Source organism: Hemiscyllium ocellatum, chromosome 12 (assembly GCF_020745735.1).
Source record: "Hemiscyllium ocellatum isolate sHemOce1 chromosome 12, sHemOce1.pat.X.cur, whole genome shotgun sequence".
In the NCBI taxonomy this organism is placed as follows: Eukaryota; Metazoa; Chordata; class Chondrichthyes; order Orectolobiformes; family Hemiscylliidae; genus Hemiscyllium; species Hemiscyllium ocellatum.
In genome coordinates this window covers 65595697-65618340 of record NC_083412.1, presented here as the reverse complement: position 1 = coordinate 65618340, position 22644 = coordinate 65595697, and the positions used below count along the sequence as shown (strand labels likewise).

The 22644-nt window shown below is 39.5% G+C and overlaps 1 protein-coding gene across 1 annotated transcript in view; it reads right to left on the bottom strand.

Moving 5' to 3' along the window:
• Positions 1-22644, bottom strand: part of LOC132820596 (suppressor of tumorigenicity 14 protein homolog) — an 81927-nt gene that overhangs the window by 17580 nt on the left and 41703 nt on the right. Inside the window, exons 11-16 of the mRNA XM_060832801.1 lie at positions 22138-22250; positions 18612-18745; positions 14805-14909; positions 11363-11470; positions 3419-3553; positions 31-214 (exon numbers count right to left, since the gene is read on the bottom strand). Of these exons, the coding sequence (XP_060688784.1) occupies positions 31-214; positions 3419-3553; positions 11363-11470; positions 14805-14909; positions 18612-18745; positions 22138-22250 (779 nt within the window). The remainder of the gene's footprint in view (positions 1-30; positions 215-3418; positions 3554-11362; positions 11471-14804; positions 14910-18611; positions 18746-22137; positions 22251-22644) is intronic.

Below are 22644 nucleotides of genomic sequence, written 5' to 3'. Positions count from 1 at the left end.
CAGCATGATCATGAACATATTTCTACCTACCGGATTGAGTCAGAGTCTTGGAAACAATGGCCAGCTGATACCAGCCAACGATTTGAAACAATGGATGCTCCACAGATATGCCCATACATTCCCATTTGCAGACTAACTTGCCAAGGCCATTTCCCTTTCTTGGCATTTTCACCCCCAACAATCTTTGTTTTCTTGGCTGGACTTGTTCCACATCCTGAAACATATTTGGAGATTATATTTCTATTTGCAATAGATTCTATCAATTTAACTGAATTAAAACATAATAACAATAGCCCATTTCATATCTGGTGCAATAGTTTCTGATTCAATTTCAAGCACATAAAACTAAAGATAAAGTGTGTTACAGGATTCTTTATATATCTTTTCCATTGTAGTTAATAACTGAAGTAATTGTGAATAGGAATGGAGGGGTTTGATTTGTATCAAAATTAACTATTCTAAAACATATTTAGCTTAGACCTGTTCTAACTTATGATTCAATTTATGAAACAGTGAAGAAGCAGCATAAAACTGTTACTCTCCACTTGAACATCAATAAAATTATAATGGACTTACATCTGTGTCTGCATGGTGGTAGTGCAGAATAAATATCTACATTTACAACAAATGCAAAGGATTGCAAGGATGACTACTCATGAGGGTTGTCATACTTCTGTAACTTTACTGGATGCAAAGCAGAAACCCTGGAAAAAAATGAACTGTTTTTCTCCAGAATATCTGCCACTCCTCCACAGAGATTACAGTGAGTAAGTATGACAACACACATCGAAATTCACTCTTTTTCCTCTGATATTCAATCATATTTTTATGTAAAACATGCAGAACAAATAGAATTTTGTAGACATCATCAGTTTTAGTCCTATTTATACGGCTTATAGATTTTACCTATTCTCTGAATGTCTTGTTGCAGAACTGAAAGCATTTTTTAACTTAACTTCAGATGGTATATGTTTTCCAAATCTTTTCCCAGTTTTCTTAACATCTTTCCAATATATATTTGTAATTTCATATTATTACTGTGATAACCTCTTTAATGGCTATGGGGAAATCACTGGATATGTGGAGTTTGTTGAGTATGCGTTCCTTTGGTATCTCATCAACCGAGCTCTTTAGAAGACAGACCCATTGGCTGAATGGGTGGTGCCTGATGATGGTTAATTGCTCAAAAAAAAAAGTCATGACAATTTGATGATAGAAAAGTCATTCATTTGTTTGAGATAATACTTTCACATGCAAGGCAAAAAAAGAGGCAGACCCACATGGTTAATAGTGAAAAGAAATATCATGGTGATTTAGTGGTGAGGAAGTCATTTAATTGTGTGTTAACTTCTGAATATAAAAAAGGCAGGCCCACCCAGAAGGCTCTGTCCCTACCTCTCACTCAGGAGGCCTAGAGTATGTGATGCCACTCTGAATGGACTCAAAGACTCTTGTGGCACAGTTATAGTGTTCTCACTGCTCAACTAGGATTCCTGCGTTCAAGTCTCACCTGTTCCAGAGGTGTGCAACAGCATGCCTTAACAGGTGGATTAAAAATATCTATAAAGTGGACCCAGGGGGATGGATCTGCAGAACTGTCTGCCCTGGGCTGGGACTAGCTTGTGCATGCTGTGATTACTGGCTCAATTTTGAGTTCAACAATAAATGATGTTTCTTACCATCTGGGCTTCCTGAGTTATCACAATTACATTATTGACTTTCACTCACAGGCAAGGATAACGTGTCCAAAGATGACATCAATTTGGGTTCTGCAGGCTTCATGACACATACAGCATTTGTTATCATGTGGGACGTCTGGTTGTAGATATGTAATTACTTTGAGTCTCAGCTTTTCGTTTTCACCACTCTCATTTTTCCCTCTTCATTTTTTTCATCATTACATCTCTAAGTGCTATCACTCTTCCCACAGAATCTGCCTCCATTTCCTCAGTTCAATGATGAAGCTAGTTGACAAATTTATTCTTGGTGTCAAATCCAACTCGGATAAATTTCAAAAAAAACGGAAAAAACTACGGATGCTGTAAATCAGAGACAAAAAACAAAAATTGCTGGAAAAGCTCAGCAGGTCTGGCAGCATCCGTGAAATGACATCAAAGTTAACATTTTGGTTTGAGGGACCCTTCCTCTGAGGAAGGATCCCAAAACGTTAACTCTGATTTCTCACCATGGATGCTGCCAGATCTGCTGAGCTTTTCCAGCAATTTCTCTGTGTTCTTCTTCTGGTTTTCCCTCCCAGAAGAAGTATAGTTGCCTCAGTGTTCCTTGAATTGTCCCTCTCCAGTTTGCTGGCTTTCACTGAGCGTGGCGATGTCAATCTCATAGCATCAGAGTTCTTGAATGACAAACTGCAGTGCCACGCTCTGGGCAATCACTCTGTGGTGCATCCATGAGGGCCCTGGTATTCCTGTAGGGAGGAACTAGCCACGTTCTTCGCTGACACTGAAGGCAGATAATTGGGTTGGCGATGAGTTGAAGTCCTTAAGTATCTGTTAATTGATCATTTAATAACATTAATTGTTGCTGACTCAAGGAAGACCCCAGTGGACTATTTCTCCCAGCATTTAATTATTGATGTGATGAGATGGGGACAAGTATCACTCCAGGGCATGTAGGTCCAAATATTTGACCTTCTTTCCACCTCTCTTGCTACTTCCAGGGAGGGGTAAATTCTGCCTTCAGGATTAGTGTGGGTTTTTTTGCATCAGTGATGGTTTTTCAGAATTAATTTTGTAAGTTTCGACAACTATCTCCATGGATTTCCAATATGTAGAGCAATGCCACTTCCTTTTCCATCTAGTTTCTCTTTTCAATATATTCTACAAACCTGAATGTTACATTCACTTGCATCTGGTTAATTAAAAACACGATGTAGTTCCCTGTTGCCCCAATAATCCTCACTTCTTGCATTTAATTTCTAATGTTTTAAGCATGGATCCATATACATCTTATTACAGATTTACCTCATTTCGCATTTTCCTCTATTTCAAGGCACCATCCAGTAATCCAATACTAGTGACATAAGTCTGACTATCCAAGATTGTGTCTAATTATGTAATGTCTTCCACCTTGTAATTGGTCTGTAATATTCGTCCCTTTAATCCCTAGTGAAATTTGGATATCGAAACATTTCTATAAAATTCTTCTGTATGCTATTTTGACATTTAAGATGTACAGATAAATAGTTTTTATAAAATGCTACCAGGAGTACACAGATATAATTTCATTATGTAAGTGAGACCATGAGAAAAGCTACAATAATATAAAACAAATTACTTAGGAAAGTATAACATTTTCCACAGAAATTACTCACTATTGAGCGTAACACAATTGTACTCAACAAAAATATGGCTCGATGTGTGTCACATTTTGCAGTGTACCACAGTTTACCTCAACATACCACAGCCTGATTCATCTGATCCATCCATGCAGTCTCTTTTCCCATCACATTCTGGATTAATCTTGTTCACACATTTACCATTATGGCACTTATATGATGTAAAGGAGCAGCCTTTATGCAATGAAGGAAAGATCACTGCTGAGAGATCATAGTTCACAAAGGATTACAAACAATGTTTTTTTATCCCCATTAAATATAAACCTTCTATGTAAAGCTTTTACAGGAACATACCAGCAACATCCCAGTTATTCAATTCCTTGCAAAATATTGGTCACTTATGACTTGTTGGCTGGATTAAATGAAAAGACAATAGCTACATCTATAGGAAACTCTGAAACATCAGCCTGAAGGAAAAACTTTAAATTTATGATCAAATGAATGGGAATCTTTTCAACATTATTCTCTAACGTCTCATGAATGCTTCTATAATTCAACTAAGTATTTGTCCTGTCATTTACCATATGTAAAGTAATTAATAATTGAGTTGTGAAGCAAGCAGAGCATTTAATCATAACTATGCTACAGCTCTCCACGCTACTTGCTAAAGTAAATAAATGGAGACTCTGGATGCAGTCAGCCAATAACATTCTTTTACACCACCTTATTTAGTATCAGTAATTCAACTGTACACAGTCTTGGCAATTATTACGTTCACACAAGAACTTACTCTTGTATTCAAAAACCAGAATGTTATTAAAATAATTATTCATATGATTTAAAAACATTGTTGAGGCCATTCCTGGATATTTCCCTTTGAGATTCCCTATATAACTTTCCATCAACATCCAGGATAATACTTAGAATATGTTCTTTGTATAAAGCAAGTTGAATCTATACTGTGAAATGGAATTTGGTCTCAGAGAAAAATAGAATGAAAAAGATTTGCATTTATATAGTGCTTTTTTATTACCTACAAATGTTTCAAGGCACTTTGTAGTTAATGAGGTTATTTAGAAATATAGTCACAGTTACAATGTAGAAAGTTCAGAAGCTAATTGTGTACTGTAAGTTTCCACAACCAGCAATGGGATAAATAACCAGATAATCTGGTTTAAGTGTTAGTTGTGAAATAAATATTGGACAGGATATGGAAGAACTCCCCTGCTCCTCTTCAAGTAGTACCAAGGGGTCATTTACATCCTGACAAGACTGACAGGGCTTCAGTCTGACAACTCATTTGAAAGACATTGGTTCCAGTATGGTACTGAATTGTTCGCAGAAATGGTGGTTAACTTTATTCACAAAAAGGGTCAGTTTTAGGTCAACCCAGTTTACTTTAAAGCAGATTTTATCTAAATGCTCTAAATGTCCAAAACAGGATCCAAAAGGTATTTTTATGCACCAACAATCACCCTATTGGAACTTCATGCCGCACCAAGGAGACTATCAGGCCATCTCAGACCTCTGACTAAATTCTGTTTAAATAAAACACTATACACTTTTATGTGGCTTAAGTTCATAATGTGAACCTTTACGGCAAGAAGTAATGCATATGTGGTATACCAATCAATGGTATGTTAAAATGATTGGTTAGTTTGTAATGTTGCTACATTGATTTTATATTTTCTGCTTTAACTCTTTCTTAATTTGATTTGTCATATAATTAAATGCCTTGATGTCTTAAATACAAATTCAATACAAAGTGATGGCTCGAGAAATCGTGGATGCTTTGGTGATTATTTTCCAGAGTTCGATAGATTCGGGATCAGTTCCTGCGGATTGGAGGGTGGATAATGTTGTACCACTTTTTAAGAAAGGTGGGAGAGAGAAAGCAGGAAATTATAGGTCAGTTAGTCTGACCTCAGTGGTGGGAAAGATGCTGGAGTCTATTATAAAGGATGAAATTATGACACATTTAGATAGCAGTAACAGGATAGGTCAGAGTCAGCATTGATTTATGAAGGGGAAAATCATGCTTGACTAACCTTCTGGAATTTTTTGAGGATGTGACTCTGAAGATGGTCGAGGGAGATCCAATAGATGTAGTGTACCTGGACTTTCAGAAAGCTTTTGATAAAGTCCCACATAGGAGGTTAGTGAGCAAAATTAGGGCACATGGTATTAGGGGCAAAGTACTAACTTGGATTGAAAGTTGGTTGGCTGACAAGAAACAAAGAGTAATGATAAACGGCTCCATTTCGGAATGGCAGGCAGTGACCAGTAGGGTACCGCAGGGATCAGTGTTGGGACCGCAGCTTTTTACAATATATGTTAACGATATAGAAGATGGTATTACTAATAACATTAGCAAATTTGCTGATGATACTAAGCTGGGTGGCAGGGTGAAATGTGAGGAGGATGTTAGGAGATTACAGGGTGACCTGGACAGGTTAGGTGAGTGGTCAGATGCATGGCAGATGCAGTTTAATGTGGATAAATGTGTGGTTATCCACTTTGGTGGCAAGAACAGGAAGGCAGATTACTACCTAAATGGAATCAATTTAGGTAAAAGGGCAGTACAAAGAGATCTGGGTGTTCTTGTACACCAGTCAATGAAGGTAAGCATGCAGGTACAGCAGGTAGTGAAGAAGGCTAATAGCATGCTGGCCTTCATAACAAGAGGGATTGAGTATAGATGCAAAGAGGTTCTTTTGCAGCTGTACAGGGCCCTGGTGAGACCACATCTGGAGTACTGTGTGCAGTTCTGGTCTCCAAATTTGAGGAAAGACATTCTGGCTATTGAGGGAGTGCAGCGTAGGTTCACAAGGTCAATTCCTGGAATGGCGGAACTACCTTACGCTGAAAGACTGGAGCGACTGGGCTTGTATACCCTTGAGTTTAGAAGACTGAGAGGGGATCTGATTGAGACATATAAGATTATTAAAGGATTGGACATTCTGGAGGCAGGAAACATGTTTCTGCTGATGGGTGAGTGACGAACCAGAGGACACAGCTTAAAAATATGGGGTAGACCATTTAGGACAGAGGTGAGGAGAAACGTCTTCACCCAGAGAGTGGTTGCTGTGTGGAATGCTCTGCCCCAGAGGGCAGTGGAGGCCCAGTCTCTGGATTCATTTAAGAAAAAGTTGGATAGAGCTCTCAAGGATAGTGGAATCAAGGGTTATGGAGATAAGGCAGGAACTGGATACTGATTCAATATGATCATGGCTGATTATCCTTAATGGTGGTGCAGGCTCGAAGGGCAGAATGGCCTACTCCTGCACCTATTGTCTTTTGTCTATTGTCTATAAATATTATGATTAATATCTGGATGTTTGACATATTTAAGTTATGTTCTAGGTTTTATGTATTTGTGTTGACTGGATGTGGACATTGCTGTAGAGCTGAAAATGTATTGCTGGAAAAGCGCAGCAGGTCAGGCAGCATCGAAGAAGCAGGAGAATCGACGTTTCAGGCATGAGCCCTTCTTCAGGAATGTCGATTCTCCTGCTCCTTGGTTGCTGCCTGACCTGCTGTGCCTTTCTAGCAACACATTTTCAACTCTGATCTCCAACATCTGCAGACCTCACTTTCTCTGCGTTGCTGTAGAGGCCAACATTTATTCCCCATCTCGAGTTGCCCTTGAGAAGGTGGTGAAGAGCTACCTTCTTGAACCATTGCAATCTATTTGGCATAGGTAGACCCACAAAGTTGTTAGGAAGCAACACTGAAGAATGGCTTAGTATACTTCCAAGTCAGGATAGAGAGTGGCTGGGGGGCAGGGCTTGCAGTTCGTGGTATTTCTTGTCCTTCAAGATGGTAGTGACCGTGAGATGGAAGGGGCTCTCTTAGGAACCTTGGCGAATACTGCAATGCATCTTGTGGATCCATCATACTACTGGTATTGAGCGTCAGTAGTTGAGGTTATGAATGTTAGTGAATGTGGTGCCAATTAAATGGTTGTTTAATCCTGGATAGTTCAAGCTTCCTGAATGTAGTTGGAGTTGCATCCATCCAGGCAAATGGGGAGTATTCCATTACACTTCCAATTTCTACCTTGAAATGGTATAGGAATAGGAAGTAGGCAGGCTTTGAGGAGTCAAGAGGTGAGTTACTCACTGCAGTACTCCTAGCCTCTCACAAGCTCTTGTAGCCAAAGTACTTAAGTGGCTAGTCCAGTTCAGTTTCTGCTCATTGGTAACCCCCAGATGTTGATGGTGAGGGATTCAGTGATGGTAACATTAAATGTCAAGAAATGATTGTTAGATTCTCTTCTTGTTACAGGTGGCCATTGCCTGGCAATTAGAGTCATCGAGTCATAAAAGACCAAAACACACCCTACGGTCCAACTCATCCGTGCCAACCACACATTCATTTGTCAGCATTTGGCCAAATCTCTCTTAAACCCTTCCTATTTATATACCCATCTAGATGCTTTTTAAATGTTGTAATTGTACCAGCCTCCACAACTTCATCTGGCAGCTCATTCCATACACACACCACCCTCCACCTGAAAAAGTTACCCCACAGGTCCTTTTTAAATTTCTCCCCTCTCACTTTAAACCTATGCCCTCTAGTTCTGGATAATCCCACTAGGAGAAAGGTCTTGGCTGTTCACACTATCTATGCTCCTCATGATTTTATAAACATTGATAATATCATCAGCCCAAGCCTAGATATTAGTCATCTTGATATATTTGCACTTGGACTGCTTCAGTATCTGATGAGGTGTTGGAAATGGTGCTGACCATTGTGCAATCATCAGTGCGCATCCTTGTATCTGACCTCCATGTGGAGGGAAGGTCTATGATGAAGCAGCTGATGATGGTTGGGCCTTGAACTCCTTCAATGATGACTTGGAGCTAAGATGACTGACCTACAGCAATCATAATCACCTTCTTTTAGATTAGATTAGATGAGATTACTTAGTGTGGAAACAGGCCCTATGGCCCAACAAGTCCACACCGACCCTCCGAACAGCAACCCACCCAGACCCATTCCCCTACATTCACCCCTTCACCTAACACTACAGGCAATTTAGCATGGCCAATTCACCTAACCTGTGGGACTGTGGGAGAAAACCAGAGCACCCGGAGGAAACCCACGCAGATACAGGGAGAATGTACAAACTCCACACAGACAGTTGCCTGAGGCAGGAATTAAACAGGGTCTCTGGCGCTGTGAGGCAGCAGTGCTAACCACTGTGCCACCGTGCCAGGTATAACTCCCATGAGCAATGTCCTTTTCCTGATTCCCAGTTCCAGTTTTACTAGGGGGCCTTGATGCACACTCGGTCAAATGTGGCCTTGATGTCAAAGGTAATCACTTTCACCTCACCTCTGTAGTTCAGCTCTTTTCTCCATTTTTGTACTAAGGCTGTAAGGAAGTTAGGAGTTGAGTGGCCCTGGTGGAACCCAAACCTATTGCTGAGTAACTGCTGCTTGATAGCCCTGTTGACAACACCTTCCATCATTTTACTGGTGATTGAGATTAGACTGGGGAATTAATGCCCGGTTAGATTTGTCCTGCATTTTTGTGCACAGGACATGCCTGGACAATTTTCAACATTGTCCATTAGTTGCCATTGTTGTTGCTGGACTAGAAGAGCCCAGCGAGGGGCACAGCAGGTTTTGGAGAGCAAGTCTTCAGTATGGGGCAGCACGGTGGTTCAGTGATTAGCACTGCAGCCTCACAGCACGAGGGACCCAGGTTTGATTCCAGCCTTGGGCGACTGTGTAGAGTTTGCTCTTTCTCCCAGTGTCTGCGTGGATTTCTCTGGGTGCTCTATTTTCCTCCCAGAGTCCAAAGATGTGCAGGTTAGGTGGATTGGCCGTGCTAAATTGCCCATTGTGTTCAGGAATGTGTAGGTTAGGTGCATTAGTTTGGGGTTAATGTAGAATAATAGGGTAGGGGAATGGGTCTGGATAGGTTACTCTTTGGAGGGTCAGTGTCGACTTGTTGGGCCAAAGGGCCTATTTCCAGACTGTAAGGATTCTGTGATACTATTGCTGGAATGTTATTGGGGCCCATAGCCTTTGCAGTGTCCAGTGCCTCAAGGTGTTTCTTGATATCGAGTGAAGAGGGCTGAAGGCTGGCATGTGTGGTGCTAAGGACCTGGAGGAGGCCCAGGTAGATCCTCCACCACCCACTTCAGTCTAAAAATTGCTGTGAATGCTTCAGGATCATCTTTTGCACTGAGCTACTGTAATTGCTCATCATTAAGAATGGTGGCATTTGTGGAACTTCCTCCTCCGGTGAGTTTTTTATTTGTCCAGCACCAATCATGACTGGATATGCAGAACTGCAGAGTTTGTAACTGATCTGTTGGTTGTGTATTTGCTTAGCTCTGTCTATCACTTGCTGTTAAGAACACAAGTAGTCATGTGTTGTAACTTTATGAGGTTGACACCTCATTTTTACATATGCCTCATGGTGCTCTCTTGCATTCTCCATTGAATTTGGGTTGAGCCTCCTGCTTAATAGCAATAATTGCCAGGGTGTATTGGAGTATGATTCTACTGCTACTGCAAATGTCCTATGGCGCCTCATGAATGGCCAGTCTTGGGTTGCTAGGTCCGCTTGAAGTCTAGCATGTTGATAGTGCCAGACAACATGGTGGAGGATATTCACAATATTTAACCAGGCATCATCTCCACTGTATGGTTGTCACCCGTAGCAATTTGTCATGGACAGATACAACTGTGACAGGTTTATTGATGAGGAAGTCAAGTATCTTTCTCCCTCTTGTCCGTTCCCTCACCAATTCCTGCAGGTCTTGTCTCGCAGCTATGTCCTTTAAAGTTCAACCACTTTAAAGGACAATAGTGGTGCTAATAAGCCACTCTTGGTGTTGGACATTGAAGACTCCTACAGAGTTTATTCTGTGCCCTTTCCACCTCAGTGCTTCCTGAGTGGTCTCTAACATGATGGTGTACTGGTTCATTAACTCAGGGGTGGATGGGAGGTTTCCTTGCCCATGTTTACCTGATGAGACACCATGGGGTCTGGAGTCAATATTGAATACTCCTACAACAACACCCTCCCAACTGTAAGTCACTGTGCAGCTACATCTGCTGGCTTTGTTCTGCCAGTGACACTAAACACATCCAGAGACAAGGGTGGTGGTTTCTGGGACATCATCTGTAAGGTATGATTCTGTGTGTATGACAATGTCAGACTGGTACTTGACCAGTCCGCAAGACGGATATACTAATTTTGGCGTCACATGTTAGTAAGGTGCCTCAGTTGATGCCAGATTGTCTGCTAAGTTTCATTCCTTTCTTTAGATTTTGTAGCAGTTGATAAAACTGAGTGGCTAACAAGGCCATTTCAGAAGGCGGTTAAGAGTTGACCACATTGTTGTGGGGCTGGGGACCTGCTAAGAATGCCAGTTTCCTTTCCCATGGGGAATTAGTAAGCCAGATGTGTTTTATAACTATCGACAATTTCATAGTCATTCCAGATTTTTATTGAATTCAAATTTCACTATCCACCATTTAGACCCAGGCTCCCAGAACATTACCTGCATCTGTGAATTATTAGTCCAATGACAATACTATAAAGTTATCATCTTGCTGTAAGATTATTCTGCTGCATTGATCTTCCAAATAGCTTATAATACCCATTCTACTTTATTGCTTTATATTATATTTTACTCACAAAATAAATCCTATGCTAATTATAATGAATGACAATGCAATAGTCCCCATAACTTCATGGACTAGAATTTACATCTTAGGATATTTACATCAAAGATTTATTACTTTCATATATCAAGATTATATCATATATTAACAACAATGCTGTGACTCCATATCCTCAGTAGTTTCCATTGAGCGATTCCTTTAATGACTGATGCAGAGAAAAAGTTACTCATAAAATGTAATCCATAAGGTCTAACCAGTAAGAAGTTTCACAGTAATATGTTTATTATATTGAAAATTTGCATAGTTAATTTGTATTGGTTAATTTATGTATGCATTGAAAAATAATTTTTAATAGCTTAATTTTTAAGCTATGTTAGAAGAAAAATGGAAAGTGAAAAATGAATTGAAAGACACTTGCTTGCTCTTGTACAATTCAGTTCATCGCTTGCATCTCCACAATCATTGATTCCATCACAAACAGATCCATGTAGAATGCAGTTTCCACTTGGACATGTGAAGTAGCAATCTATCCAGAACAAAAGCAAAGAAAAATTAGACATGGTTGACTTTGTCAAGCAGAAATTCAAAGTTATCGACATAATATCTCAATTTTTCCTTGTAACTACAGTAACCACAGCTTAGTATCATCATTGTGAATGTTCATTGTTGTACACTCTCTATTGTTTAGAAAACAACTCTCTTAGAAAAGTTACACTTAGTCACTATTGAATCCACATTCAGTACCTTTGACAATAGCATGTCGCTGTAAGTTTCCATGTTTACTGTGGAAAACTGATAATATCACTTCTCTAAGCAATGATAGTCAAATGATGGGTTAATGACATAAAAGCATTAAAAGCAGATCAGAGGAGTTTCACTTGAATAATACTTGAGATGGAGGAATTCTTACATGGAAAGGTTACAGGTTGGGACTGCTCCAATTGGGTTTAGAAGAATACCAGGTGAAATATACAAGATCCTGAGGGGACTTGATAGTGCAGATGCTGACATGATGTTTCATCTGTGGAGAAGCCAACAAATAGGGAATATAATTTAACAATTAAGTGGGTCTCCCATTTAAGATGAAAATTAATAACAATGAGGGGATCTCCCATTTAAGATGAAAATTAGAAGATGTTTCTTCTTTCAGAGCATAGTGAGTCTTTTGAACTCTCTTCCCTAGAGTGTGGTTGTGGAAGGTTTATGAAATATTTTTCAAAGTTCTTGAAAAAACAGTGACTGCTGCCTCACAGCGCCTGTAGACCCGGGTTCAATTCCCGACTCAGGCGACTGACTGTGTGGAGTTTGCACGTTCTCCCCGTGTCTGCGTGGGTTTCCTCCGGGTGCTCCGGTTTCCTCCCACAGTCACAAAGATGTGCGGGTCAGGTGAATTGGCCATGCTAAATTGCCCATAGTGTTAGGTAAGGGGTAAATGTAGGGGTATGGGTGGGTTGCGCTTCGGCGGGTCGGTGTGGACTTGTTGGGCCGAAGGGCCTGTTTCCACACTGTAAGTCTAATCTAATCTAAAGGTGGGTGGTGGCATGGGGAAATGTGGAATTGAGGCCAGATTCATATCAGTCAGAGCAACCTCCTTTAAGATTTTTCTTTTTTTATGGGACTGTAACAGAAATGGAATTTGGACTGCTAGAACTGAAATATCAGGGAAGTTTTGCAATTTAAAAATATCAATTGCTATATATTATTGAACTGTGTGATATGATGTTGCTTTTTGAAACAGTGAGTGAGAGAACTCGAGAGTCAGTGCCATCTAGAATCTTTTGAGTTAAGGGTATTCTGCCTGAGAACAATCCCTGATTGGTTCAATTCCAGTGTGTTAAAAAGCAGTAAGTGCCAGTGGCAGCAGGAGAAATAGATCCTGCCAAAAGAAAACATTTATCTTTACCTGGTCTGGCCTACATGTGACTCCAGACTCACAGCAATGTAGGTGACTCTCAACTCCCCTCTGGGCAATTTGGGATGGGCAATAAATGCTAGTCTAGACAGTGACACGCACATCCCATGAATGAACTTTTAAAAATATGTTAGCTCTGAGGACCAAGCAAATTAGTCATTTTGTTATACATTTATTCATTTTGTGATAGCTTGTGGAACAATGGACATGTGAAGTCCATTTGAAAAGTTATATTGTGACACCCATGAGCTGTATGTTCAAGTTTATAGTTCCCACTGACAGTTTTCATCCTTTTGGAAAAAAATGTACCATCTAGCCAAATTTTATGAAACCTCTCATGACTGGTAGCATCTCACAAATTTCATATTTTATCTCCTCATGGTTATGTTGTTATAGTATTACATATTTGACAAAGAATACTAATCTGATCTTTAATGAACACAGCATCTTACATGGTGGTTCCTGAAAGTTGATTATCAGCCAAAAAACTGACAGTCTGAAGTGTTACTTCAGCATAAATCATAATGCGAACAAATGTTGAAGTTGATTAACCCTTGGGACAACACAAAAGATCTACATCTTTTTTCCATCTGGAGATAGAGTCATTTAGCTGAAGATTCTTCTGGAAATTAAACACTTAATATGTAGTGCTTACTTTATTTCAGCCTAAACAGCAATAATCTAAAACCAATTGTAAGTGAAAATTGAAAATACTCATTATATTGGGCAGCATCTGCAAAGAAAGAACTTTAAAAGTTTCAGGTCGATGTTGAAGCACCTGACAGAACTTTAATTACAACCAGGTTATGTAATATATTAAATACTGATGATGTTCTCCCACCCTAGTAAATTTACATTGTGTACAATAAATCCAAGGTTAAATGATGAGTATGATACTTTGGAATTGAGGCAATCTTTTGTAAATGGAAAAATTCAAACCACTCTGCATGAATATATTACAAAAGCAGGAACCACATAACAGAGCAACATGCATGTCTGATCATGCTAAAACCTGAAACATTTATGTGTAGTATAGCAAACATAGTGAAAGTTTTCCAACAACAAAACTGGCATGGAGGTGGAAGGAAGATATAAAGATATGAGAATTCAAAGTTTCTGAGAAAAAGGAAACCAGAAGGGCACCACATAAATTTCAGCATTATTGACTTTGCCCTGTGGACCAATGATTCATGAAAGTTAACAGGGCAGGCATGTTAAGTTTTGTTCTGCACAGGACAATCTACGAGAAACAATTTTGTCAGAACTCAAGGAATAATTCAGAGACACCATCAGAGAAAGGAGGGTTTTCAACAGAGAGAGGAAGCAACCCAGCTAAAGAACTGTTGTATTTAACAAGGTTCCCAAGTTCAACAACCTACAGCATTATAAAAGCAAAACAAAGGAGCCTTCATTTTGTCCCTTTTCTATTCAGTCCATCTGTAGAAGAAACCCACAACTATTCAACTATAGTGGCCATAACAATTGCAGAATTTCTGACCTCAATTTTTCAACACCTTCACTTTGGGAAGGAAACCTTCAAGCACATAACACACTTGCAACAATAACAGACTGGTCTTACTTCCATCTTTATAAGTATCTTTCATCTGTACCTACTTTTAATTGTTGTATCTGTATTTTTAGCTGTCACTTTTGTTACTTAATACTTGATGTAATAATTTTGTTTAAGATTAAAACTTTGCTGCTGGTTATTTTTTAACTTGGAACACTCAAGAATTTTTTAAAAAGAGCCTCAATGAGTTATACAAACTCCCAGTTAATGACTACTCTGCATCTCAGTTGTGACATTATTCAGTTTTTTACAATGTTTGCACCTCACATTATGTTTGAATTAAGTTTGCAATTATATACTTAAATAATGTGTATTTTACAATTTAGCTGGAAAAAAATAAAAGGACTGTTCATATGAAAAATAAAAGTAAATACTTACTGCACTTAGTTTCATCACTGCCATCCAGACAGTCCCTCCATCCATCACAATGGTTCTTTAAAGAAATACATGATCCATCCTTGCACTTAAATTGGTTTGGGCAAGCTGGTTAAGTTAGAAATTATGGTTATAAAATGTATTGACGTCTGTGCAATAAAATTTGTAGAAGACAGTGTGTTATATAAATTTAAACATAGTTTAATGATCTAACATTATATCTGTTTCCTAAATTTTGTGTCATGCTGTATGAGTATTTAAAATATAACTTTATTCATATAGAAAACTTACCCTGACAATAAAAGTTGGCTTTATTAATCACAAGGGCCAATGTAAACATTCTGTCACAATGACATGAATTACGATAGATTAACACCTTGAGATAACTGACAGTTACTTAAGACGATTTTCATAGCATAAAGTAAAAAGTGAGGTCTGCAGATGCTGGAGATCAGAGCTGAAAATGTGTTGCTGGTTAAAGCGCAGCAGGTCAGGCAGCATCCAAGGAACAGGAAATTCAGGATGAAGGGCTTATGCCCGAAACGTCAAATTTCCTGTTCCTTGGATGCTGCCTGACCTGCTGCGCTTTAACCAGCAACACATTTTCAGTTCACAGCATAAAGACAGGATGTTGTCTCCATAATCATTTTGCTATTATCACTTACACCAGTAAGTAACAACTTCTTTGTAATGGCTATTTCATTGTCTAACACAGACCTAATCTGGCAGCAATGTCTTTTAGAACTAGGTCAGCTCAGTCAGCAGTGGTGCTACCAATGATGGTAGACACTGAGACCTCCCATCTTGAGTACATTCTGCATCTTGCTACCTGTGCGCTTCTTCCAGTGATGAGGGGTGTTATGTGCTGGAAGCCTCTTTCATTGGCTTCCATATTCAATATAGTAAGTGTCTGAGCTTTCACAACAGCGATGTGAACTGCTGCAATAACCCTGAGCTACTGTAACATGGAAGTTGCTGGACTGGTCTGTGTAACAGCTCTCTCATCATTGATGCAGCACCCCCAGGTGTAGATGTGGAGACTTTGCACAGTTAATGGACATAAAATGCCCTTTAGGGGGGGGGCACAGTTAGCATTGCTGCCTCAGTGCCAGGAACCCAGGTTCGAATCCAGCCTCAGGCAACAGTCTGTGTGGTGTTTGCACATTCTCCCTGTGAATACATGGACTTCCTCCAGGTGCTCCAGTTTCCTACCACAGACCAATGATGTGCAGGTTAGCTGGATTGTCCAGAGATATGCAGGTTAGCCAAAGTAAATGTAGGGATATGGGGGTGGGTTGTTCTTTGAAGGGTTGATGCAGAGTCAATGGGCCAAATGGCCTCTATCTGCACTGTAAGGATTCTATGATTCTAGTATGTATTTGACATAGGTGCCTGAATTGACATCAAGTGGTCCATCCAGTTTTGCTCCTTTTATAGTTTCTCATTGTAGTTTGGTTTGCTTACCAAATGATTCAACAGAGCAATTGAGAACTAATCACATTACTAGGGGTCTGGAGTTACAAATGACAAGATCACGTAAGGATGGCAGCTTCCCTTCCCTAAATGATCTCAGTAAACCATGGTGTTTACAACAAGTCTATAATTTCATAGTTATCTTTACTGATGCTAGCTTTTTTAGATCATAAAACCATAAGACACAGTAGCAGAAATTAGGCCATTCAGCCAATTGAGTCTGTTCCATCATTCAATCAGGGATTATAAGTTTCTCAACCCCATTCTCCCGTGTTCTCTCCATAACCCTGGATTCCCTTGACAATCAAGAACCTATCTATCTCCGTCCTAAATATAGTCAATGACCTGGCCTCCACAGCGTACTGTGGGAATTAATTCCATCGATTCACCACTCTGACTGAAAAGGTTTCTCCTTATCTCCATTCTAAAATGTCTTCCCTTTTCTCTAAGGCTGTGCCCTCGGATCCTAGTCTCTCCTGCCAATAGAAATATCTTCCCATGGTCCACTTTGATCATACCATTCAGCATTCTGTAAATTTCAATTGGATGCCCTCTCATTTTTCTAAGCTCCATCGAGTATAGACCCAGAGTCCTCAAACTTTCCTCATGGTTAGGCCTTTCATTCCTGAGATCATTCTCATTAACTTCCCCTGGACATGCTCCAGGGCCAGTACAAATTTCCTGAGGTACAGGACCCAAACTTGCTCACAATGCTCTAAAAGTGGTCTGACCATACCTTTATAAATCCTTAGAAGTACATCCCTGATTTTATATTCTAGTCCTCTCAAAATAAATGCCACTACTGCATTTGCCTTCCTCACTACCAACTCTACCTGTAAGTTTACCTTGTGAGAATCCCAAGGACTCCCAAGTCCCTTTGCACTTCAGCCTTCTGAATTTTCTCCCCATTTAGAAAATAGTCTGCCTCTATTCTTCCTATCAAAATGCATGACCTCACACTTTCTCACATTGTATTTCATCTGCTACTTCCATCTAGGAGAAAGTGAGGACTGCAAATGCTGGAGATCAGAGTCTAGAGTGTGGTGTTGGAAAAGCACAGCAGGTCAGGCAGCATCTGAATTGGAGTCGAGAGTGTGGTGCTGCCTGACTGGCTGTGCTTTTCCAGCACCACACTCTAGACTCTGCCACTCCCATCTGCCCACTCTCCTAACCTGTCTAAATCCTTCTGCAGCCTCCTCATCTCCTTAGTCATACCTGTCCTTCCAAACTTAACTTTGTATCATCTGCAAAGAATGCCTTCAGTTCCTTCATCTAGATCATTAATGTCTAAAATGAAAAGTTGTGGTCCTAACATTGAGCCTTGCAGAACACCGCTAGTCACCAGCTGCCATCCTGAGAAGGACAGTTTTATCCCTTCATGCCAGACAGCCAACCTTCTATCCATGCTAGTGCCTTGTCTCTAACACCATAGGACCTTATCTTACTCAGCAGCTTCCTGTGCAGCATTTTGTTGAAGGCCTTCTGGAAATCCAGGTGGCTAACATCCATTGGAATCATGATTTGGAGATGCCGGTGTTGGACTGAGGTGTACAAAGTTAAAATCACACAATACCAGGTTATAGTCCAACAGGTTTAATTGGAACCACTAGCTTTCGAAGTGCCGTTCCTTCATCAGGTGGTTGTGGAGTACACAACTGAAAGACACAGAATTTATAGCGAAAGCTAGTGCTTCCAATTAAACCTGTTGGACTATAACCTGGTGTTGTGTGATTTTTAATATCCATTGGCTCTCCTTGGTCTAACCTGCTTGTTACTTCCTCAAAGAATTCTAACAGATTTGATCTTCCCTTGATGAAACCATGCTGACTTTGTCCTGTTTTCCCATACATTTCCAAGTATTCAGAAATTTTTATTCATACTAGCCTTTGATTCTAAATTCATTTAATGAATTGAATTTAAATTCTCAGTTGTTGAATTGACATGTAATCTCTTAGCTTCAGTTACTGTTACTGCAGACCTCTGGATTACTAATTCATTGTTTTAACACTATGCTACCATATTTCATATTGAAAAAAATGCACAATAGTATTTCTACGGGCCAGAAACAGAACTTTGCAGATGTATTTAGTTTAGCACAAAATGTAGTTTGCAGGAAAGGTCAAGTACATTCGGGACTTTTGGGGAAAGGGGGGGTGGAATGTGTTCTTTGCAGCAGAAACTAGTCTAAACCACTTTCATCACTGTATTGCAACCAAGAAACAATGACATACTGAAAATAGGCTAAAAATAGCATGAAAATATCCCAAATATCATTTTTGGTGCAAATTAGACAATCATTCCTGTGAATCAAAACTCCAAAATAACAATTTTCCTTACGATCCTCATAGCTGAAGGCTTTGTACTCCAAATAAAATCCTTTGTACGTGATTGATTGATCAGATTTAAACTTAATTTTAACAGATCTTCCATAAATCTTGCTGAAGCCACCCTCAGTTATTCGATTACAGTACCTACAAAAGTAAAGGTGTGATCAAATGTATTTCATTAAACTATAGTTTTATTAATGCAATAATTGAACATATACACAGACACTCTTACACACCCTTACAGCCACACACACTCCCACACTCACACATGCATACTCTCAGAGACTTTGATCACTCTACATTCACGCGCACATATATACACTCTCTCTCACAGATACTCACAACCCCTCCACCCCAGACACACACACACACACTTCCACACCTCACACATGCACCCCCTCGCAGAATTAAGACACTCTACACTCACATATACACACATATATACACTCTCTCCCACTCACAATCCCCCAACCCAGACACACACACACATATACGTTTGTGGGGTGAATTTATACTTGCAGAGTTACATTGTACTTTGTTCAAAAATTGCATGATTTCATGCAAAACTCTGTTATCTCACTTCTTAGATTAGAATCATTCTAAACATCATGGCACAGACAGAGAACACAGAGGGCTAACACCTTCAACATGTTGTCTAGCTAACATCAAGTGTTACAGTTAACCTGAGAATGCAACTTTTTAAAAAAAGTTTTGTGATTTACATATGAAAGAAGTGAAACTATCACGGTATTCGAACAGATGAAAGACTCAATGGACAATCAAGGTATTATTCAATGTATAAGTTCAGTTACATCACACTGTAAACTTTTGCTATAAATTCTGTGCCTTAGAATTGTGTCCTCCACAACCACCTGATGAAGGAGCAGCGCTCCAAAAGCTGGTGTGCTTCCAGTTAAACCTGTTGGATATAATCTGGTGTTGTGAGATTTTTAACTTTGTAATTGAAGAAAGTATTTTAGGTCTGCCTGCTATTATTGTGCTCCACATATCTAGTTGTCTCGGCATTAAATTGAGTTATGTACAAAATAATTTGGTGTACGGTTGACATTTTAGATCCAGTGAGTAAAATTCTCATGGCTTGCTTTCAACAATGGCTTTGATATTAATTCCAGGCTCGTTTCCAACTTTTATACCCCAGTAATATTATTAATGTTTGAGGAACAAAAAAAAATCATCTTTGTCCATTTTTCCTGATATTTGTCCTGCATGTCTGGCTAAGTTTCTAACCACTGAGCTGAAAATGTGTTGCTGGTTAAAGCGCAGCAGGTCAGACAGCATCCAAGGAACAGGAAATTCGACGTTTCGGGCATAAGCCCTTCATCAGGAAGGGCTGATGAAGGGCTTATGCCCGAAACATCGAATTTCCTGTTCCTTGGATGCTGCCTGACCTGCTGCGCTTTAACCAGCAACACATTTTCAGCTCTGATCTCCAGCATCTGCAGACCTCACTTTTTACTGTTTCTAACAACCTCTATTTCTATCCTCATCAATGAACACTACTTTTCAAAGCTGAAATTGACTATAAAATAACGTTGTATTTCAATAAAGCAAGAACTATTCTCAAGACTAGCAGCTATTTAAATAGAAAATAACTGAGCTAGAATAATTGGTATAGCTAAAACGGTCAGTACTTTTGCCAAAGTCGATTATAGAAAAGTATTTCCGTTACTTCCATTTTGTGCAATGAGAAATGGGTGATTTTCGTAAAGGTAAATGCTACAATCTAGTGGGTGTTCCTAGCGATGAATACAAGTTTCTCAGATAATGAGAAAACTCTATCACACAGTGTGCAGGGATGAGGTTATATGAAATGACCAGCACATCCAAATGTTATATTGACCCGGACTAAAGACCATCATCCTGTTTAATTTAGTTTGAATATTTAGGAAACAAGTCTTGATATGTTCATAAAATAAAATTTGGAAGCAATTTGAGATGTTATAAATTGAACTCATTTTAAATGTTATGATAAGCCTTCAGCCTGTTCTTTGAGCTGCAGTTGAGACAAACAGTTGAGAGACCTCTCCACACTTTAATGAATATTCCTTGCATGGAATACCAGTGTTCACCACAATAGCCTCCAGGAGATGGCACTGCTGCCTATTCAATTCACTTCTGTGACAAAAAGACAATAGAATTCTCTTCTGACATGCCTAAGAGAAAGGATGGACTTTCATTTTTATAGCATCTTTCATGATTTCAAGCAAATAAATATGTTTGAAGCATTGTCACTATTGTTGTCAGTACTGTAAGGCACCTACTTTACACAATCAATATACTAATAATGACCAAATAAATCTTTTTTCTAAACTTTGTTGAACAAAAAAAATCAGCTTGAACACCAGGAAGAATTTCTCTGCTTGTCTTTGTATAGTATCTTGGGATCTTTTATGTTCACCTGAGAGAGTAGGTGAGGCCTTGGGTTAACATCACACTTTATAAATAGCCCTCCAAGTGTGTATCCATCCCTGAATACTGCACACACTGTCATCTTAAATTGTATGCTCATCTCTGGAATGAGTTTCGAACTCACAAACCTTTGACTGAGAGATATGAATGTTAACACTGAGCCACATTACACCGGAACCTGTTAATTTGTTAAGTCTGTCTTCCACCATTATGTTAAATGGCCTGACCTCAGGACATCCTATTTCTCATTCTTGCTCTTCTCATTGCTATAGCCTTCATCCTCATTTATTCAAATCCAAGGGGTATAAAAGTAAACATGTTTGGCACAAAGTTGGCTTTCTCATTCATTGTCACAACTGGCTCAAGCTTCATTGAAGCTCATTCTCCTGTGTCAAAGCTATCCACTACTCTGGGATGAGCTTAGATGGCAGGTTGAACCCCAGGGATCTACCAAATGCTTTCTTAAAGCTCTTTCTCCTGTCTCTTACACTTTAACCTCTAACAAGAACCTCATGGATCTCTCTTCAACTAAGGCATCTGGCCCTGAGGCTTGTCCTCCTTTTCATCCTCTTCCTATTCAATTTCCCTTCCTAGCATTATGACCTCTGCAGAGACCAATAAGTAATAAAGAGATAAAATTTCCAAGGACCAAGAAAGAACTGTACAACAGTATTGCATATTGTAAAAGTTTTACTGTAACAAATAAAAAATCCAAAGTAACTCCCAGCTCTATAGCATGGTCAGTTTGCGCTGCCATGCCAAGTCAAAACTTTCAGCGTCCTACAAAAATCCAGATCTTATTTTCACCAGCAAGGCCCACATCAGCATCTCATTATTCCTTACATCTCCAAAGGTCCAAGTTTTTCTGCCTTTCTCCTTTTGTAAATTATCATAGCACCGAAGCCTTTTGGAGGAGTCCTTTTCTGATTTCACTACTGACTGATCTATCTCATACTAAAACTGTGCTAATTTTAGGTTCCCCTAACAGAGGAAATTTGTTCTCTATTTTCATCCTCTTGAAACCCTCAATCTTTTTAGCCACCCCAAATTTGATCATACCATCCCACTTCAATACAATGGTCAGCTCTACAATTTACTCGTCTTACCTGATGCCCTCAATCTCCAACCAGTCCTTATCACAATTACTGGAACTTTGGGATCCTGCTTGGATTTCCAAAACAATAACAGAAAGGGCTATAATATACCCCATTGCAGGTGTCTGTTAAGGAATGAGATGACAGCTATTATAGTCAATGAATCATTCATATGTTTGACTTTACGTATAATTGCCAATTATATGCTGAATTATGATTTGGAAAATACATTCAAATATCCAATCATTGTAGTCACTAGATTAGATTTTTTAGATTAGATTACTTACAGTGTGGAAACACGCCCTTCGGCCCAACAAGTCCACACCGACCCGCCGAAGCGCAACCCACCCATACCCCAACATATACCCCTTACCTAACACTATGGGCAATTTAGCATGGCCAATTCACCTGACCCGCACATCTTTGGACTGTGGGAGGAAACTGGAGCACCCAGAGGAAACCCACGCAGACACGGGGAGAACGTGCAAACTCCACAGAGTCAGTCACCTGAGGCGGGAA